General features: G+C 41.6%; 1 protein-coding gene across 4 annotated transcripts in view; it reads right to left on the bottom strand.

The window, feature by feature from the left end:
- gabra3 (gamma-aminobutyric acid type A receptor subunit alpha3) overlaps positions 1 to 21,078 on the bottom strand; it is an 87,630-nt gene that overhangs the window by 36,576 nt on the left and 29,976 nt on the right. For all 4 annotated transcript variants that reach the window (XM_035179562.2, XM_035179560.2, XM_035179561.2 and 1 more), the window contains exons 3-4: positions 3,928 to 4,049; positions 1,166 to 1,233 (exon numbers count right to left, since the gene is read on the bottom strand). In XM_035179562.2, the coding sequence (XP_035035453.1) occupies positions 1,166 to 1,233; positions 3,928 to 4,049 (190 nt within the window). The remainder of the gene's footprint in view (positions 1 to 1,165; positions 1,234 to 3,927; positions 4,050 to 21,078) is intronic.

The raw sequence follows: 21,078 nt of genomic DNA on the forward strand, positions 1-21,078 counted from the left end.
ACCGAGCCAGAGAAAACCACCCAGTGCTCACGGCGGTCAATTAGAGCTGCACGATCAAGTCTGTCAAATGCTGCATAAGGTCCCAAGACTAACTGCAAACCATCCCCAGCATCTGCTGTTAAAAGGAGTCATCCGGCGCCTCTGATAGAACTTCTCCAATAAAGCCATTTACAATATGTCTCCTTGATTTGAAATGTAATTTCCTTGAATGGTTTTTGGCTGTTGTAAGAGACTAGTGTTTTAAATGCTGTCTTTTCTGCTTTTGAAGAACTTCACACCATTGTTTTTTTGACACCAGCTGAGTAGTAACTTAACAATGAAATGTGCATGCCCATCAGCTGCAATAGAATCATATCACAAGTTAATAATATTGTAAAATATATATATATATCTAGTACTTCAGGTAGATTCTCAGGATGAGACGTTTTCTGTGATGGAATTTTCAGACCTTCTCATCTTTAGTTCTCCATCAATAGTCGACTTGGTTTTCCAGCTGAAGTGCATGACGTAAAACAAAATGGGCCGGTAGCCAGAAAACTGTGTAAAAAATAAAAATACAAAAACCGATTTGTCATGAAGGAAATGTGCAGGAGAAACATCGAGCAGACAGGTAGAACACCACATGCAGAGAGCAGTGTACAGCAGGAACGTTGGTCTGAAATAGCTGTCGTCTGTCACACTGTGGCCACAGAGAAAACATGGAAAAACATGAGGTTGGTTGCTTGCTATACAATTCAGCCTTTTCCTGCCTGATGGAAGTGTTTGTTTTGAAAACAATTAGATTTTTATTGCACCTGAGATATACATATTTTGTGTTTTCATAACCATCTACGGATAAATATCTATTCCTGATATATGCTGTAACTTTATATGTTTTCCTCTTAGAATCATCTCATACAAATGTATCTGCTGAAGCTGGAATGATCTAAATAAATCCTCCAACTCCTCCAACTCGATGGTTGTTAACTCCCAGTGTGTGAAATCCTGACTGAAATGAAATTCTATTATTCTGCCGGGGGAAATCTCACGAGGTTGCCGAATCCAAAACGACAAAAGTACTTTTGTTCAACTTAAATAGAGCAGAATAAAGCCTAATAACCTGCTTAGATTTGATGACTCACGGTGCTGATTACAGCAGAGGCGCAGAGAGGAGAAAATAACTCACCATGTCTGTGTCTGACACCGGCCCGAAACTCGTCACGTAGATGTTTGTCCTCACTTCTGTCACACTCTCTGAGGAAAGAGACAACAAGGAACAGAACCCATCACAGTGTCGTCCGCATACGAAAAGCTCTGCTACAGTCTCTGTAAAGCTGGTTGTTTGTGTACACGAAGGCAAAGTTTGCCTGCTGGCATTAAACTAAGCTGCTTCACACAGAGATTCAGTCGTAATCAAGGGTGAGAGGATCTCTTCAAACTGTGGAAGAACTGAGGATTAAAGTGATTTGTTTCCCTCAGGACGGATCAGCACCTGAAATCTTAAGGTCTTTGTGCATCATTTTGTCCAAACTATGCCGTAGTTTTCCCACAGATTGAGGGTTTAAGGGGCGTAACACCAGACTAACAGCATTAGATGATGTTTCTGAAATGTAGACTCATGCATTGTTGGAAAGCACTCCCAACTGTTTGACCCCCAGAGCGTTGTTTTCAACCTCATTTCAGAGGCATAAATATTGCCTTTACATTCTGTATGAAGTCTTTTGTTCACTGAAACCACCATTTGTTTTGCTGAAGCTATTTTTGTCCACTACAGCATAAAATCGGCTTTGAGCCAGGCCTGAGTGTATATCTGTGGAGGAGACATCCCTTTTGACCCAAAATAATTTGAGTTAGCCTGCCCCAAAAACATTTAACAGTCCCTAAGGGACGACTGGCTCGGGAATAAAATGAAGCAGCTCAGCCTTTATAGTGTGTTTGTGTGTGTGTGTGTGTGTGTGTGTGTGTGTTTCTTTTCTTTTTTAAATAATAGGCCATTCTATACACACATTATAATCACATTAAACATGATGTAGCCTATTGTAGTATGAATCTGGCATGACTGTTATGAGGCTTTTCCGTATATTTCTTGTAATTATAATTACATGTGTCGTTGCACTTAACATTTACAAGCCCATTAATTGCTTCTGTTGTGTCACAATGGTTTAAAGATGATTCTTGATGCGCCAACAATGATCAAATATAATAAATATTATGCAGTAGGTTGCTCAAGACTTTTAAATGAGACATTAATTCAGAGATGTGGAATGACTGAAATGACTTTAATAAAACATTAAGCAGGGCATGATATGAAAGTCGTGACAGATCAAATTGTGCCCTCCTCAGCGTGGGCTGAATCAGCTCCTCTGGGGCAAATGTGTAAAGCAGCCTTTTGAGCTATTGGCGAGACAAATAGCTGCTCCCAGTGGTGCAACAACTAGAGAGTGATGAGGCCTCTCTCCAAAAGTGAATGGATCCATGGCTCTAACTGTCTCCCAGATCTCGGCGACCACCCACAGGTGAAGTCTCCAGTCCTCTGGCAAAGGGCCCCCCTGAGAGAGGAGATCCACTTTCACATTAATCAACCCTGCGACAGAAATAGCTCTCGCAAATACGTGATTATCACAACACCGAGTCAGCAGTTTGCGTGGCAGGCCTTGGCGGGGGGAAACTGAATGAGTTGCCCCGTTGCTGTTTACAACAAGGCACCAGGGCATAGGGCAGAGCTAATAGATGCCTCGGAAAATGAAATGAAATGGTGCTCTCCAGCCTCTGTCTGGTCTGAGACGGAGCCACGTGACTGGTGGGGCGTGGGGGCGGCCGACAGGACAGGACTGGTCGTCTTGTCCGTCTGCAGACAGATGACCTTGACTTTGAATGAGCATGCTGGCTACACTGAGCAGGGCCCCAATTGGTTTAAACTCTAAACCAAGGTCTTTGAATCGTGCTCAGGGAAAATATAATCTGCAAAGTTACTCCAACGTCCTGTAATGTCATAATATTTTCCGATATATTAGATTCATTTATCTGCAACACAAAATTATCCACTGTGCCGTTATTCCAGGAATAGCCTGTTTGCTTTCACTGCTCCACAAAAGGACTCAGTCAGGGCTCTACATGAGGAAATCTCCATGACTGTGAGCCATGACTGGTGCGAGCCTCGCCATCCCATTGCCCTTGAAGACGTGAGCAGAGGCACAATATGACATTAACATCTTGTGCCTGGTTCTTCTCGCTGGGCGCTGCCACAGAGTCCAGGTCATCCGGCCTGGTGGCGCCGAAGCCCTGGTAGCCACGCTCGTGTCTTCAGCAGCGAGCATTAGAGCAGAAGTGACCATTCCAGCTGGCTGCCTTAGAAATGGCAACGCCTGCTGGAGCATGTGGGCTTGCTGTTAGGTTTCTCGTCCTCCGGGGGCAAATATTTAGATAGAAAAAGCACCAATTAGAGGGATTTGCACTGACATATGTGCTTATTTGCCATTTGGGCATGATTGAACAAAGGCTTCACCCAGGGGAAGGCAGATTTCTATTACAGTGCTGCACAAAATGAAAAGCTGACGTCAGTGCAAGATTGTTACCATGACTCTCAACGTAGCTACATCTGCAATGAGAAAACGAGTGAGTTATGTTTCGGATAAATTATTATTAATTTATATGTGTAGTGATCAGCGTGGTGAATAAAAAACTGAAGGAGACCAATATTAAACAAGCTGCTTGCATCTGAACAAAATACTTATTTTAGTTTTTGTTTATGTCACCACTATAAAAAACAATATGTAAACTGACTTAAAACATAATAACAACATCTTTATAATGAGAAAAGAGGATGTACGTGCTGATTTGCATTTTTACCCCAGTTATCTGTGTCATAAAACAGAGGCTCAGTGAAGCAGCCTGAAAGCCTCCTCTCTGCAGAAGTCTCTGATTTATCGAACATCTACGGTTGCTTACCTCCCAGCCCAGGACGTAGCCTGTTGTCGTATCCATCCAGCAGCCTGTCTAGGATCCGGGTGAAAATGGTGATATTGTCTTTGCTATCATCAGGCAGCGGCTCTCTGTGTCCAACTACTGCCCTGTAGGGAGAAATGCAGGAGAGGAAGATGGATTCAAAAGCATGAAAACACACTCTGTGTAATAAAAGCGTTGATACATGGCTCCATTAGCGAAGCACTGGGATCAACATGCCTTCAGTGTACAGTGGTGCGAAAGCCTGGTGTTTGGTACTTAATGCAATCTATATTCTCACAGTTACTACACAGTTTTATGGGCTTTATGTGTTGTGACACTCCGTCGCACAGATGGATACATCAATAATTTATTAATTAAAACATTGCATACTGTATACCAGCTTTCAGTAAAAATACATGTTGTGAGAACACTTTGTTCTAAATATGAAACGTGATCCAAGGCAGGACTTATAATTAATAACTAAATAAGTTATTTTGAATATAATCTAAGTATAGTACACAACATATTTAATTTGATTCAGTTTTGACGTTTTTCTAATAAGAAATTCGGTCTGATTTCTCCTGCCTGTTTAATATTTCTCTCACAGTGAAAATCTGATATCACTGATCAGCCTTGGGCTTTGATCAATATTTGTATAATAACTGTCTGGTTGTGTTTGTGTTGCTGTATTTGTCTTAACAGGCTGGAATCACAATATTTTAACCAACAAAACAAACAAACATGCAAAGATAACTGATAATGAATTCTTTCCCAAATATTAAACACTCGGCAGCGTTTTGCGAGAGGATACATCACACGCTATCAGCCACTGGTTATTAATTTACTTGGCCCACAATCCCCTGCAGAACAATATTGTAGGGGAGATGAAAAGGCCACTATACTGTAGGTGGAGCACTGATGAGTTAATCAGCACCGTCTTTGATTAAACTAGAATCCCCCTGAGGAACTGACCTGTAATATCCACGTAACCCCCATCAACAACCACTCCATGTGCATGCTCTCTCATATGCACAGCATTACACTGGTAGGGGGACGGGGCTTGAACAAATTGAGGGCTTAAAGGGAAACCCGAATTTTTCTTTAAACTATAATATATGTCTTTGCTCGAATGGCTTTCTGTGGCTTAATCTCTCCTGTAAGTACAACTCAACATAAAGAGTCCATCGGAGCCACAACCCCTTTCATTAAAACACTCATTAGGTAAAGGTCACTTTCAATACATGCAAAATATGCACATCCTAATTTTGAGACGTTTGGGCAAATGGTTCCAGTCTCGCTAAGTGGCTATTATGTGTGAGCTATAAATAGATAACAATTAGGCATCAGGGCTCCCTCATGTTCCACAGATCACTTCCTAAATGGTTCACGTTGTTTACAGTATGATGCATAAGGATTTCTGAACCCCCAAAAGAAAGAGAAAGAGAGAAAATAAACAGGATTTCTTGGAAAATTAGGACAAAAGCTATACATCTATAATCTACATTATAAAATATAAAGTATAAAGCATCCATCAGGTGAAATAACAGGGTTTATTGTGAAGAAGCCACAGGAAAATCACAATCATTAAAAATGCAGATCAGTTCGATGAGTGTTTGCTGTCCTGTTAAATTGCTCTTGCCTGTTACCAAGGTGACGTGGCTGATGAAAAACAAACCAGGATGAAACCTTGCGGATAACAATGCTAAGAGGAACATTCTAATTATTAGCCAGATGATGCCAGACACTTAAAGCTCAGTATCTCCACTGTGCAGTCCACTGAGCCTGAGCCTTTTAACCTTATTGAATGGGTCACAGTTTGATATATTCTGGTTGTCAAACGGGCACCTCACTGTATAATTAAGCTGAACCAAAAAATGGGTTAGAATATGATGAATATTTGAATGCAATACACATTTCTGGCTTTTCAATCAGGCCCCTTATCAAAAAGTGACAGGCGTGCATGTCCGAGGCGGCTCAGACACACAAAAACACCGAATACAAAAAGCTTTGGGAAATGGCTGGGACTAGTTTGACTGCGAAAAGGTAATATCTCGCTTAACATGAATCATATATCAAACAAAAAGGCTTCTCTGCTTGCACCAGTGGAAATTCAAAATTTAATGAGAAACCTTTGGTCCCTAAGAAACCATTCTCCTCACTAAAATATCCACTTCAGAAAAACAAAGTACTCGTGTGGTGTGTCCCATCTGCGTGTTTCACCAAAGCACTCGTACTCTGTCATGCAGACACACACACACACACACACACACACACACACACACACACACACACACACACACACACACACACAACCCAATTATTTATAAGGATATTGAGAGGCTACATCAGTCTGGTTCTTTGGTCAGGCTGGTCCTAGGGACTGCAAAACAAAGGAAAGATTCAGGAGTCCAAGAACCCTGAAGCGCACCCCCTGCTGCACAAAGAGGTGTTCACCTGTTTATCCAAAGTTCGGTGCAGCCTGACCCAATAAGAAGAACCCAGAACTGGAGAATCAGTTGTCGTTGCTGTTGTCATTAAGGCTCTGTTGTCGTAATCAACTGCATCACTCTCATTGATGAGTCTCAGTAGCTGCTGGTCGCTGGTGTTCAAATTGCACCAAATTTAATAGTGTACTTCATTTAGCCCTTAACAATACACATGCAAAGTGTGAAGCCGATAAGGTGAACAGGTCTTGGTGAGAGATTTCTGGAATTAGTAGGAAGATGGATGGATAGATGCTAATTTTGGCAACCTGCATGTATAGATTATTATAATGGTCATAGATTTGTTTTTAGTTTTTACTGACATTTAGGCATTAGTGTAACTAATTCCCTGCCAAGGTCGTGTTATTGTGCATGGTGACTTCACTAAGACAATTACTGTAAATGAAGGTTAATCAATAATGTCAATAATTATGTCTGTTTTTTTTGCTGATATGACGAGACAAAATGACAGCTGGATAAAAATGTCCTTTAGTAAAGGTGCTGTGTCTAAACTTGTGTACCTCCATACCCACAATTGCCCTTTTGAGCGCACGAGTGTGTTTACACTGACAAGTATGTTAACATGCACCTGGGTGGTGCACTCAATACTGTCAAAAAGTCACCATTCTGGATATGTGGGGGAAGGGGAGGGACCACCGGCACGTTTCCAAGCATGTGAAAATGGCGGCAGAGGGAGAAGGACACGTCGTTGGAGAAAAGATGGTGTTGTAATTTCCATGTCGTGAAAAACAGTCAGCACATACAAGAAATTAAGCTATCATTTCCAAGTGAGCAAAGTAGCCGGCAGTTATGTTGCATCGGCCGACATTTGCAGTCAAACGTTGCGACCGTCATTTACGGTGAATGCACAGCGGCCGTGTTCGATTTGCGACAACACTACCCCATTTGCAGCAACAACACACGGTAACAGAAACTGACAAGTGTGACATTTTCCAAAAGTAGCAAGATTCAGAAGTCATGCTTCACTATTTGTGACAAGAAAACCACTGCTGCATCCAACACGGGCTTAATGGAGCAGTGAGTGCTGCACAATGTTCACCTGAGGCTGGTTGGACTGGAACGAAAAGCTACAATGGATTTTTGTTGGCATGTTAAACGCTATTAAATCAGTTATTCATCATTCAGCTGAACACACTGAATGGCTTTAGATAAAAAATACTGTCGTCTGATTTATTTCCATGCAGCATGTATGTTGATGAGTTCATATTGAGCCATTGTCATTACATAGGAAAGGTACCTTGTTAGTAGGGGTATCCATCGCAGTATAAAGCAGGGGCACATTCAGCGCTCCAACAGTAGTGAGATTTAATTAGATAGAACATAGAGAAATATTAAGTCAGGGATTATATATCTTGGAGCACACGGACAATTAAACAACTTTATACTGTGTCTGCAAACAGGCTTTGAACTTTCATTGTAGTGCAGTCTCTCTCAGAAGAGACAGACTGCATTAAAATGTAACCCTGTAAAAAAAAAAGTTTCTTAATTGGCTATGCTCCGTAGAAATCATGTCTTTAATTATTGCTCAGTCCCATTTCTTATAGGCACTGAATTTGCAGTGGACCTCGGTTGAAATTAAGCGCAGGTGCTTTTTCTTTTTCCTCCCTCAAAGCTCAATGGTGGAGAAGAAATGAAAAATATAATGTTCCGATATGCAAATATGTACCATTTATTAGTGCACAGTAGTTTACACCGACCTCCTAATTCCACAAATGTCTGTCTGTCTGTATGTGGAACACATATTGAGTTGTTCATCTCATCGGCTTCACAGATAAACCTGGTAGGATGAACTCTGAAGTTTTCTAACTTCACTCTGCAACAGAGACTGTTTATAAAAAGCTCCGCACATAACGTCCCGAACGCCAACAATAAAAAAGTGCCCGTATATTGTTGAACTGTTTAACTCCGGTTTACTTGAAACAATTTAGACTGCGATGGTGTTTATCAACGGTCACAGATGGCCCTGTATCCTCTCTGACATGAGATTGTGTGGTCCGAGACTTGCGAGCTGGTGGGAGAAAAGCGCGTGTGGGCCGAACCCGCTGAGTTAGTGGAACGGGCGAGAGCCGAGTGAGTGGGCTGGCGCGGACCCAAGGTTAGTGCACTGAACCAGCCTGACAGGTGAGGGATTACAGGCTTTGGCCAGGGAAGAGATGTAGCAGTGGTCTCCCAGGGCACACGGGTGCCTGCTGCCAGACAGGGGGCGTGGAGCGAGTGGGTGAACCCTGGAGGGAAGTGAGCAGTAATGAGAGCCGCTGGGGGTGGCAGTACGAGCGGAAGATGCTGACGGAGTGACGGAGGAGTAATTGTCCGAGTTGCAGTTCAAGCGTGCGGTTGTGTGCAGACGTTTCACTCTGTGACTGATTTGACTCGCGAGGTCAGTTATTTCATCCTACAGCTGCTGGATGTTGAATATTTGAAAGAGTGTGAAACTATTTTTGTAAATCGGCTCTGCGCACGTGGCAGGGCGTGCATTTCATTATCTACCAAAGACAAGAGCTCAGAGGAGGCGGAGGAGAGGCCAGAAGGAAACTTGACCGCGATAGACCTGAGTGTTTGGTCAGTGTTCTCCTCCCTCCTATGCACAGTGTAGCTACAGTCAATGAAAAGGTCCCATGAGGTGTTTTTACTTCCTTAATCTGATGTATCTCCATTAAAAGGAGAATTTTCGAACGAACCAAAGGACAGCGAGGGATCTGGCTTTGTGAGTATAAGCGAATGGACTCAGGCGGTTTCCTTTGATAGATGGAGGAGTCAGAAAGGTCAGATTGTAAAAATGTTTGTGAAGAGTTTCTTGGCTGGACTTTTAAGTCGCACCTACTAGTACATCATGAGGTCAAAACTGATGATGATGGAAAAATCATCAGCCAGCTCATGAATTTGAATGAGGGCAGCCCAGCATCACTGCAGAGGTGCCAGTTTGGAGCGCTCTGGCACGAAAGCGCAGGGTTGGACCGACGAGACATCTGGCAAAGTGCTGCTTTGAATAGTCAAACACACGCAAGCACCCAGTCCTGGTGGACTATTTTGTAACATGAACGCTCGAAACAAAGACAGACAACATCTCTAGTTCTGCTCCATCCATCTTCAGTATGACAACGTTATAGGAGTGCTGCGCTAAATGGGTGAAGTCCTTTGATGTCAATGGCAGAGAAAGGTGGATATTGTCGTTTTCTGATAAGAGCATAAGAGAGGATTAAAACAAACAGCCTCTTTGTCTCTGCCTCTGTCACTGTCATACCAACAAGCTTTTCATCTATAAAAAATTGGCAGCAGCTGTTGTTGCTGCTCATGCATCCTGAATTCAGAGTGAGCACCTTAGGAAATATGCCTCAACGTCTTCATCCAACTACACCATCCCTCTCTTCGAGGGTGCGTCGCCCCCTATGGAGTGACGGGTGTGCCATGGATGACTGATAAGAATCCTGATATCCTTCCACTGCTTAAAGTGCCCGGACGCACTCACTGAATTATCTTGTTGCTGAGTGCTGGAGGCGACCAAAATCGAATGGAGGGGATTAGTGAGCCTTGTGGAAAGGATATATTGGAAGCGGATGATTTTTTTTCCCTCGCTGCAGTTATGGAGGCACTGTTTTATTTATTGTGTATGGTATGTGGCAACCAATATTTAATTCCATCCTCCTGTCAACTAAATCCTTCAATGTGCAGAAAAAGGCATGGGGGAGGAGGACGTCTAATTAGCACATTCTTGATTATGTAATAAATAGTAAATTCCAAACTTGAATTCATGCATGAGTTAACCTTCACAACATAACTAATCTTCCCTGCCAGATCCTCCCACTCACATTGCCTCATGTCTACCAACAATAAACTAATAATGTTATGCAGCAGCACATTATGCAGCATATTGTCTGTTACCAATGGATGCCTTGTTTCCTTTAAATATAGGGTTTGTCTCGGGTTGCTTCCTTTCTTTCACTTGCCTGTTTCGAGCAGATAATATGTACAAGAGAAGCTGAAGGGTGGAATCTATTATCAGCTCACATACAGTGGCTGAGGCCGACTCCAGGGAGAACTGCCGTATCTACAGTCGTTCATCGAGGACAACATTTGTCATGTTACTTCTTTTATCCACTTTGGTTTCAGCATTTAAAGGGAGCCCTAAAATGGTATATATTAAAATTTTTTAAGAATTTGTAGAAGGGGAACTTAATTTTTTTCATATAAATAGGTTTTATCATATCTTTACTGCAGCAGACTCTCATAATGCAAAAAAAGGCATTTCTTAGCCATGCTAGCAGTGAAGCTGTAGGGATTGGTCGATCCATACTTTTGTCCAGAATGGAATTTCTCTGCAACTACTGAATGGATTAGCATGCAGATATTCATGGTCCCCAGAAGATTAATCCTAATGTTTCTGGTGTTTCCATTACTTTTCCTGTTGTGCCACCATATGGGTGCTTTCTTTTGTTTCGACCTAAATGCAACTTTTGGATGCATAGCCATGAAAGTTACACACTGTCACCATTTACCCCCTCCAGGATGTATTGTAATAGTAATAACAATAATAATAATAACTTTCCATCTGGCATACTCACATGCTTAACTAACATGGTGAATTACCACGTGTGAGCATTTGACCACGCCTACAATATCTCAAAAATACTTCAGAACATAAGAACTCACTGTACAGAGAAATGCACAAAGGATTTTGTATCAACCTTCTGCTCCGGGTGAAGGATTTAAAGGGACTTTGTGGACTTTTGATTTATTTTTGGACACATGTAGTCTATAGACTTGTTTTGTAGTTGTTACATTGTTTAATTTATCTGTTCCTGTTGCTGTTGTGATTGTCTGCCCTGCCACATAGAGTCTCGCCTGTGCCCAAGTATCCCTACCTCCCTTATGTATTTAATCTCTCTGCTCTCCTGTCTCCTTGGTCGGATCGTGTGCTTAGTTACATGAGTTTTAGGTCCAGAGTTATATTTGCTAGCTATTTTTTTAGATTAAGTATTTTCCCTGCACTACTTGTTTTTATACGGTGGCAATTGGGTGCAGCTCTGCATTTATACGTGACTTTTAGACTCTTGGTTTTGTTAAATATCCCATCAATACACTTTTCACTCTACATCCACTGTAGAGCTGTTGACCTACAATGCTCAATGATCAATGCATTCCTCCCACAAACTTCCCCCAGCTTCTCCTGTGGGGCCCCCAGGTCCTCATACCAGCTGGGCTGCTTGTTTTGGATCGCCCCCCAAGGTTTTTTCCCAGTTGGCTGCGCGTGGAACACTTTGTTAGGCAGGAACCTTGGGGACATTTTCAGAAAATGCCTGTAACACGTCCACCGGACACACTTTGTAATGTGTGTTTGCACTGTACGCCAAGTTAGCCTATGTGTCCTGAGGGAAGCTCTCTTCAGAGCGCTGACTTTTACCCTCTGTATTGACTTGAAAAAAATCTCATACATTGCCGAGAGATTTCCAAAGAGTCTTGCTCAGTGCAGAGGACACTAAAACTGTTTCAACTCAGGGAAAAGGTTTTTTCAATAGAAGTTCAATGGCCCATTGACAGAGACGGCCAGCACTTCCTCCCCAGCATCTGTTTAACACCTCCATTTAAAGCAAGACGTGGAAGCCAATTTGAGGGACTCCTTGGCCCATTGATCACCATTGGAAAGCAAACGTTGGGAACTTGTGTTTAACAAGCACAGTCTGTTCAGACAGTGAAACAAAGGGAGGAAAGTAAAAATCTATTGGAAAAAAATGTTAATTTCCAGCTGGTACCACCAACAAACAGCCCAACACTGCTGTTCTATACCCAGCAGTTGATGGTGTTCAGAAAACGGATGCTGTCTTTGTGGAAGATGACTCAATAATTGCTTGTAGCGGCTCAGAAGTTTATATTTGGTGAAGTTACAGAAAAGTGTGTTTACAGTTTGTGTACGATGAGATTTCTGATAAGTGAGATAAATCTACTCAAATGCAGAATCGTTTTTTAACTGTAGAGCATCATTTGTTCCTGTCTTTAGTCTAACAGGTCTGGTCCATCGTCTCCTCATCTCCTCTTCTCATTCAGCGCACATACATCCTGTCTACTGCTCCCACACAGTCTAAATTCCCCAATCCATCGCTGTAAAAGCCTCTGCCTGACTTGATCTTGGATTTTTAACAATTTTCCTCCGTCTTGTTGTCCTTGATCTTTAACTAGCTTTAATCCACTGCCATGACAACCAAAGTCCCAGGTAGGGCAGAGAACTGTCTCCCCAGTGTCTATTCAGGCCACACACAGGATCCTCATTGGTCCTCTGAGAGGTTTAGGTTCACACGAAATGAAAAACTGCCAACATTTTATTTCAAAACATAGTGACAGCTACGTTGGCTATGTCCAGTTTTCCTGGCATTACATTTTAAACAATAATTTCAAGGTCATCTGTTTAAATAAAATGTAACAGTGACAAAAATAAAGGTATAATAAAGACATCTACAAGACATAAAGTAGGTGTGTTACTTTGAATGCCACAAATGAAATATGCTCGATTGAACAACGCCCTCGTTACAGCAACAGGGAATCGTCTTATATACAGATCAATATTTGAACGTCTGTGACACCCACCTACTTTCGAGAATAAAAGCCACAGTGTCGCATACAGCACTGGTAGGAATCACAGAAACACAATCTCCAGCATCAGCAGCAGTGAAGAGATCGTTTATAACTGTAAAAGCTGACTCTTTAAAAATGTGCTTATTTTTTCCGGTATATGGCAGGACCGGTCGACGAGTTCAAACGGCAAATCATTTCCTATAGAGCCTCAGGAAAAGTAGTTTAAAAACAAATCAAGAGCTGATGATCTTGAGGCCAACCCCCCCCCCAAATTCAAAATCTGATTAAAATGCTAGGAATACAGAGTTATTTCATCCAGAGGAGGAGGGCTAAACAGAATCCAATGAATCAGTTTATTGTAACATGTTGACACATAAATCCAGTCGTTACATTCAACGCTCCATGAAATTGCAGACCATTGAGTGCTGGTGTGTATCTTCTTTATAGCGCCTATACATTCTTGATTTAGTGATGCTGAAGCCACAGGTAAAGGGCACATACAGCAGGTTCTACAGCTAACATATGTATCCCCATCTGTCCGGGCAGCGTATGTCAGTGTTTGGTCCTCGGTGGCACAAAAGCTAAAAATACTCAAGCTCCTGTTTCTCATTAATCGCATCCTTGACAAGCGGTGTTATCCCGTTCATCGGTTTCCATCTCTCTAGCACGTGTGCTCTCTCCTCATCTATGAATGATCTGCTCCTTTCACTTTCATTTCTCTCTTTCGTTTGTTTTGTTTGCTGAGCTAAGGATGTGTATGTTTACTAATTCTACTCCTACATATTAATCACAGGTATGCTGTCACACTTTAGAATAAAGGTGTTTTCCTCAGTGAATACATAACAAAACCTAAATGTTCAGTTTTTCACAGTGACATTTACTAGTTTACTTGAAATATTTCATCATTCATTGTAAGGTGTTGTTACAACTGCAGTGAGCGCACGTGCGTAGCAACCTATGTCAGTCACAGCGGGCTGTGCAGCACAACCACACTGCGACATTCAGGACATTCAGATGACCTTCGAGCCGCAGAGCCACACAGCTGCAGCCCCACCACCGTAGAAACTGGAAATATGATCATTACAACATGTAACAAAACACCATCGATGTCAATATAGATATATCAAATAACCTATTAATTAATTGATCTGTAAAATATCTACAAATACTGACATTTCTTAATCACGAAACATCTAAATTTGCCTTTGAGTTTAGTATCACATGGCACAAAGAACAGCAGTGAATCCTCTCAAAAGGAGCTGGAATTTTGGCAAATGGGTCAAACAATGTTGTTTTGAATTTAATGAAGTTAGGAGTTGAACTATTTTCCAATCAATTGGATTGTTATAGCTGAAACCTGCAGACATGGTATATAAATTCATGTTTATATGATGGTGAAATTCAGTCCTTTTGACAGCAAAACTATGGCTTTGAAGATGTTTCTGACGTGAGAAAGAATGAGAACATCATCCGTTTTCATCCTAGTGTCACTCGTATTTGAACCAAATTTCCAGAAATGTGGAAAAGAAAAGAAAATGCAAATGGATCTATTTTCCCATCAATCTGTGTTAGACAAATAATAGGGGTTGGATACATCAGAGTGGAAACCTGGCACCTCCACACACATCCGATGTTGTTATTGGTCATAATGTTTTGTCTCAATGAAGCAGAAGTTTCAATGTACAGCTAAGTCACATGTTGGATGTGTGTCATGATTAAGTCTATTTCTTCTGCACTTTGTTCTATTTTGCTTTTCTCACCACACATTAACTTTTCTATCTCGGCCATGTATAAATTCTTTAACTTCCAGAGTTTCTGCTCTCTTTACCGGGGCATTAATGGAAGGAAACGCACTTCATGTCACATCTGAAAGTTGCAGGTAGCTGAGCTGGATTAATGAGGCAAGGGAATTTGTGAATGGGCCCAGTGGACTGGAAACCAGGATAAATTGACATATTAGCGATCCCGCACACCTGAGATGCCGTCAGAAGCTTAAGGGCTAGATTGTAATCGCTATATGACAAACTGGTGGCAAACATCACACCTCCACTTGTGAGGAGGTGGTAGCGCAACAGATAGAACATGAACTGTGAAGGAATCGGCCGCTATCACAGTGTCATCTATCAGCAGCACTGTTGGCATCTATTAGCCACTCATTTGTATTCTTCTTTATCAGAAAGAGAAATGTCTTCCTATCGGACAGCTTCAATATCACAATCAATACTTGAGAGTTAAGTGTATATTAACACAATTGACCGAAGTGAATACCCTGTGCCTGTATGCAGATAAAACTCTATATCTTGACAACTTATAAATGTGTAAGTCATTTTAAAAGTAATCAATACCAGACTAGAAGTCATCACACATAGCTAATTGTTGGACGACGGCCAGAGCCGGGACAAGAATGACTCAAGCGCCCATATTTCATGTCTGTTGCACAATCTTTTGTCCTTGGTCGACGAGTTAAAGCTGCCGACCGTCCCAGACGCTCATAGTAAATGTTTCCCTGCTCGTGTTGCACCATTATGGTAATACGACGTCAATAAACGTTACTGCCACTGGTTAACCTGACAAGGCAGCAAAACTGTCAATAAAATAAAACCATAATTGACTTTCTTTTATGTCGCCCAAGCGTCCCTTGAAAGACAAGCTAGCTGGATAAAGATAAGCGTTATATGACCAATTCGGACGCATTATTCGTTTTCTTTTGTGGGATGTAGTGCAGTCCTTTTTCATGTTACCGGGACAACAAATAAATACCTTGAGGGTCTGGACTCTGCTGGTGCCCTGAAGAATGGATCTATTTTTTTTAAAGAACATTTAATTAGATTTCAAATATATTGCAGTGTATGTTTCAATTAATACTGTTTGCTCATGTTTAACACACAATGAACAACAATCCAAATAATTTTATATAGACAATCAAATAGTCTTTCTGTCTACTAGGTATTTGACATAAAAGTTGACAAGTAATTGTCTTCAACAACTGACAAAGTGATTTTGAAGTTAAACAACCCTTCTTGTTCTCTGGTTATCTCCATGAAGGAGGTTACGTTTTCACTCCTGTCCGTTTGTGTATTGGTCGGTTCGTTGTAAGCAAGATAACACAAAAACTACAGATTGGTTTTCCATTATACTTGGTGGAAGGATGCGAAATGGGTCAGGGAAGAAAACATTAGTTTCTTTAACATTGCAAGACCATTTTCAGAGTTTTCCTAGAGGGAAATTCAGCGATCTTGATAAACCCAAAAGTCAGGAACATTTAGGGAACTTATATCTATTAGTGTGTGAAATTTGCTGCAGCTTGATTGAATTGTAAAGGGACTGTTGGGCCTTGGCAGAGGTACACGCTCTACTAAGTGCTATTCTAGTTTGTTTTTTTTTAATGTTTTATCAGAGTTATAGCAAAAAGCACAATGTCTTTTTGGCAGATGGTTGGATTTCATGTTTAAGTCCGACCATCTGTCAAAAACACATTTGTCTAAACCAAAGACAGAATGCTGGGTGCAATGTCAGTCTGAGACACCATCTGACTGTTTGGACTCATTTAGATTATTCCAGACTACACAATCTGGACTTTTGCCAATGGCTCAAAACTCCTAACAACTACTGACGTGTCGCTTTAGACTTGTGTGTTCGCTCATACTTCGAGCAAACTGGTGAAATCTGGCTGGGTCTCGATACTACTTCATCGGGCCTACTTCAGCCTCCTGCCCAGTGTGCGTTCATCTCACTCCACACTGTGTTTCCATGTTTCCCTCTTGAGCTGCTGTGAGCACAAGCCGCATTCATACTTGAGCCCCAAACCAAACATTGGTGAGTTGTAAGTGGGGAGGACGAGCAGCACAACAACAAGAACTAATGGAGTCATCAAAGGGTAATTACTCATCACTTACCGTCATTACCATTCTAGCAGCATCGATATAATAAGTGGATATTCAGTCAGTAGATCAACAGCTGCTGAGCTGTGATTTAGTTTCTCAAAAAGAAGCGACTATCTCGACTCTGCCAAACACTTGGTTTCTGAAAGCACAGGCTGGAGAATCGTAACCAGCTTCCCTGCAGGAATGATTAAATTGTCTGTTGCCCCCATAATGCTGTTTGATAAACCGCCAAAGAAGTCTGACACATTTCTTTTGGTTGTTAAAATATGCAATACAGCTGGCTTGTGTGATGTTGAATTCCTTATTACTGCACATCTTTAGTGACTTTGTGTTTTGGCAACTGTTGGTTTATACTTCCATGATAGTTTTATCCGTATCACTTAATGAAATAACAATTTAGGGGCCAAATGTTGCTGTAAATCAGAAAGAAAAGTACATTTATTTCTCTTGTGTCATTGTACTTTCACATTTTCTCTGGAAAAACCCTGTTTACAAGACTCTGAGTCAGTTTGTGCAACACATTCAAAGGCGCAGTTACTGTAGGTTTAGGGATTTTAATCTGTATTGAGCGGCGTGTTTATCCACAGCTTTGCTTCAGACTCGGATTCTTCTTCAGAGAGGGAGTCGGGGGTGGATGTTGCTGGTGGCAAAGAATACGGGATGCGCTGAAACGATTGTGTTTCAGAGACAATGCTCAATGTGAAGTGAATCAGAGCCGTTTCCCGGAGGAAAAACAAGAAATAACCAACATAAAAAAACACGGAGATACAACTTGTGAGCTATCTTAAAACAACAGAAAACACACTTTGATTTAATCATTTCATGGAGTGATTCATTCCAGGAGACATCAGACATCCGCTTAGTATTGGAGGATTTCCAGAGCTGAGTGGTCTGCGTTCAGTGTACAGCTGTGTGGACACCTCCTGGGAAATCCATTCCTGTTTCAGTCTGATTCACGCATGCTGGGGATGTCCACTAATGGTAACTTTGAAGATCATTGGCCACAGACTTTGCTATGTCAATAGGAAATTGACTGAAAATCAAAACTAATTAGAGCACAGATCAATGAAAAGGTTTAAAGAAATTTCAGTTGGTGGATGGACGCTGGATTCACATGGCACCACTGAGCAACATCTCCCCAGTTGTTGACATATAGTCTGCACTTTCTTTAAGAAATCCAGCTGTGGGGTGGTTTCTTATCAGACTTACCAGTTAATATATATGGATTTGACAAAAACTATTGTTAAATACTATAATTAGAAAACAGATCAATGAAAAGAATTAAGAAGTCAGCCATGAGTTATAATTGAGATACAGGGAACCAGACAGGCTCAACAGATTCTTTGCCCAATTGTAGACACTGGTGCAGCGCCTGTTCTATACCTGCCTGTTTGGAACGGGCTGTTTGCTTGATGCTGATTACAGCTTTACTTTCTGAAACTAAATGTGACCTGCAGTATTCGAGCCGCGGTAAGTAAAGACAGGACTCAGTCCACAGAACCCCCGAAGCTGCAAAGAAGAGCTGTTCATTCTAATTCTACCAATTGAATTTGATAGTGCACTGCCTTGGGCCCGTAAAACTATACCCATGTCAAGTGTGAAGCTGATGAGTGGTTCTTGGGATATGCGAACCACAGACAGATAGATTTCTGGAATTGGTAGACAGATGATGATTCTGCTGCACTGTAACCCTCACCAGTTAACCTGGTGAGTAAAACACCTGACTGGCCACTTAATTTGAAACAATTTTCATTAAAAGCATATCGGGCGACTGCTGTTTCGTTGTCAGTAATTAAAAGCAGAAGGCATATATTGACCGATAATTTAACATTCGTCACGCCCAGTGAACCTTTGACTTTTCCTTTCTCTCCATTCCAAGAAGAAACAATTTGCTTGCTCATTCAATCAGCAAAGTGGCTCAGCCATGAATACATTACCCTTGTCTGGACCTGTGACACATTAACCTTGACAACGCAACAGAAACAGAATGTTATCTGTTGACCGGGTCACATCTCAAAGTGATGCCCCTCTCTGCCACGCTGTGAATAATTCATGCGAGACGGGGTGAGAAGGCGAGTCGAGGCTGGGCAACTTCAGAGCCAATCCATTGGCAAAGTGAACATATAGCACTCGTATAGCTATTGATTACGTGCCACGTCAGCCGGCAGCCTGGCAAAAGATTACAAACACAATAGACAACAAGATGGCCCGACTGTCCGAGCTTGTTAAGTGTCGACCGGAGTAGCGGGGGCTGGGGGGAAGGCGAGCTGACGGAATGAAAGACGTTCACTAGGTGAAGATAAACACTTTCTCCTCATTTACATGTAATACATGGATTCTTGGGCATAATAGCTTAATCGTGCCTCGTCTCCCAGTGTGCGGGAAATGAGAAAATTTGGTGACGTGCAGAATGACAGACCCTTATATAGAGGATTTGTCTGTTACACCTGAATCCATTAGGAAAGTCTCCTTCCTCAACTGTCGTAAAGCCGATTTAGAGGCTGCTGATAGCATCAGCCGGCATCAGGGAGGGAGCAGGTCTCAGAGAGAGACGGCTCCGCTGATATTTCGATATATTCTGGGGAGCTTGTGCATGCTAACGTTCTCATTTCTAAACTTCAGCAACTTGTATTTTTGATGGCCTGTCACCTTTCGGATGCAAATTTCATCTTTTGTTTTTTGAATTTATTCAGAGGCAGCAAACACAAATGTTTTCCTCAAATGAACCAACGTGAAGCCTGATTTACAGCAGCACAAGTTCAGCTGAGTATAAAGTGCTAAGTAAAGCCTGCTGTGCAAGGATTGCATATGTGCACAACATCATGTTTAAGCAGAAAGATTAACATTTGCAAAAAATCCTTGTCACTTGCTGTGTTAGGCCCATGCATAATGAATTGAGCCCTGCTGAAAAGAGCGCGGTGACAGTTTCTCGTTCCTGTATGTGTCAAGACTTCATACATTTCTATTATTAACTGCTGCTCTCATCACATCTATTGATTTTCCATTTTTTCTTTCATTAATAGCCGGGGCACTGATGCCAATAATTCAATCGTCAATCTTCTTTATGGCGTCATGTTGAATAGTCAAACCAAGGTCACGTTTCAACACTGAATATATTAAATAACTGTGTTTTATTTGACAAGGTAGCAGTAAGAGTTTGGGCAGTGGTTGAATGAGCATGTTTTATATTTCCTGTGGTTACATATTATCTGTAGATTATAGAAGTATGACCTTTTACGCTGTGTTTATCTAGATCAGAGTCTGCAGTGAGTCAGCTTGGCGACAGAATTTTAAAATATTTTGGTTGCTGTTGTGGCAAACTGGCACCTTTTATTTTGGAGTTGTCGGTTCCATCCCATTCTTGTTAACATGATATCTCAAGAACACTTCAAATGTTATACAAATGTTCACTTGGACTCAAGGATGAACTGATGAGAATGTGGTTGTCAAACGTCAAGGTCACTGCGCCCTCCTCTCACGAAGCACATGTTTTGCCTCGTGAACCTGATGTCTCAAGAGTGCCCAAAGGGAATTTGTTTTCTATGCTTGGAAAATACAAGTTGCATTGAATCAATAAACCTGTGTATTGTGTGTGTTTGTGTGTTCAGATATGATACAAATTTTGATGCCTGATAACAATATTTCCCTTCTCTCCTGTCACGTAACGTGAACACCTAAGCCTTGAACCTCATTCCATCAAAACTACGACGATAGGCTCTACTCTTCTGGGAACATTTCCCACAAAACGTTGGGGGATGTGGCTGCAGGGCTCTGCTCCCAGGGCTGACACTTATTTTGCTATATTTGCTTACAATTATATATTATTTACATTAAATGTACATTGTACAACTGCAGCAGATCATTCAAAGTAATTTGTATGAGCTCATTTCATCCCAAAAGTGTTGGAAGGTTTTAAGGTCAAGGCTCAGTCAAGTCACCCCACACCGATGATATTCTAGATATATTTATGTGGATGAAGCTGTCAAACAGCAGCTCAGTGGTTCAGGTGAACTACTATGTTCATTAGTGAAAAAGAACAAAGAGTAAGGCACAAACTTAACATGCAAAAAAATAATTTCATAAGCTCTTGCCAGGTTTGGCCTGCACCTTCCCCTGGCTCCACATTTCTATTTAATATATGTAATTACAAGCGCTGTGTGCTCCTAATAAGCACAGAGAGCCAAGTGGCACCATGACAAGGC

The sequence above is a fragment of the Hippoglossus stenolepis genome, chromosome 15 (assembly GCF_022539355.2).
Source record: "Hippoglossus stenolepis isolate QCI-W04-F060 chromosome 15, HSTE1.2, whole genome shotgun sequence".
Taxonomy (NCBI): domain Eukaryota; kingdom Metazoa; phylum Chordata; class Actinopteri; order Pleuronectiformes; family Pleuronectidae; genus Hippoglossus; species Hippoglossus stenolepis.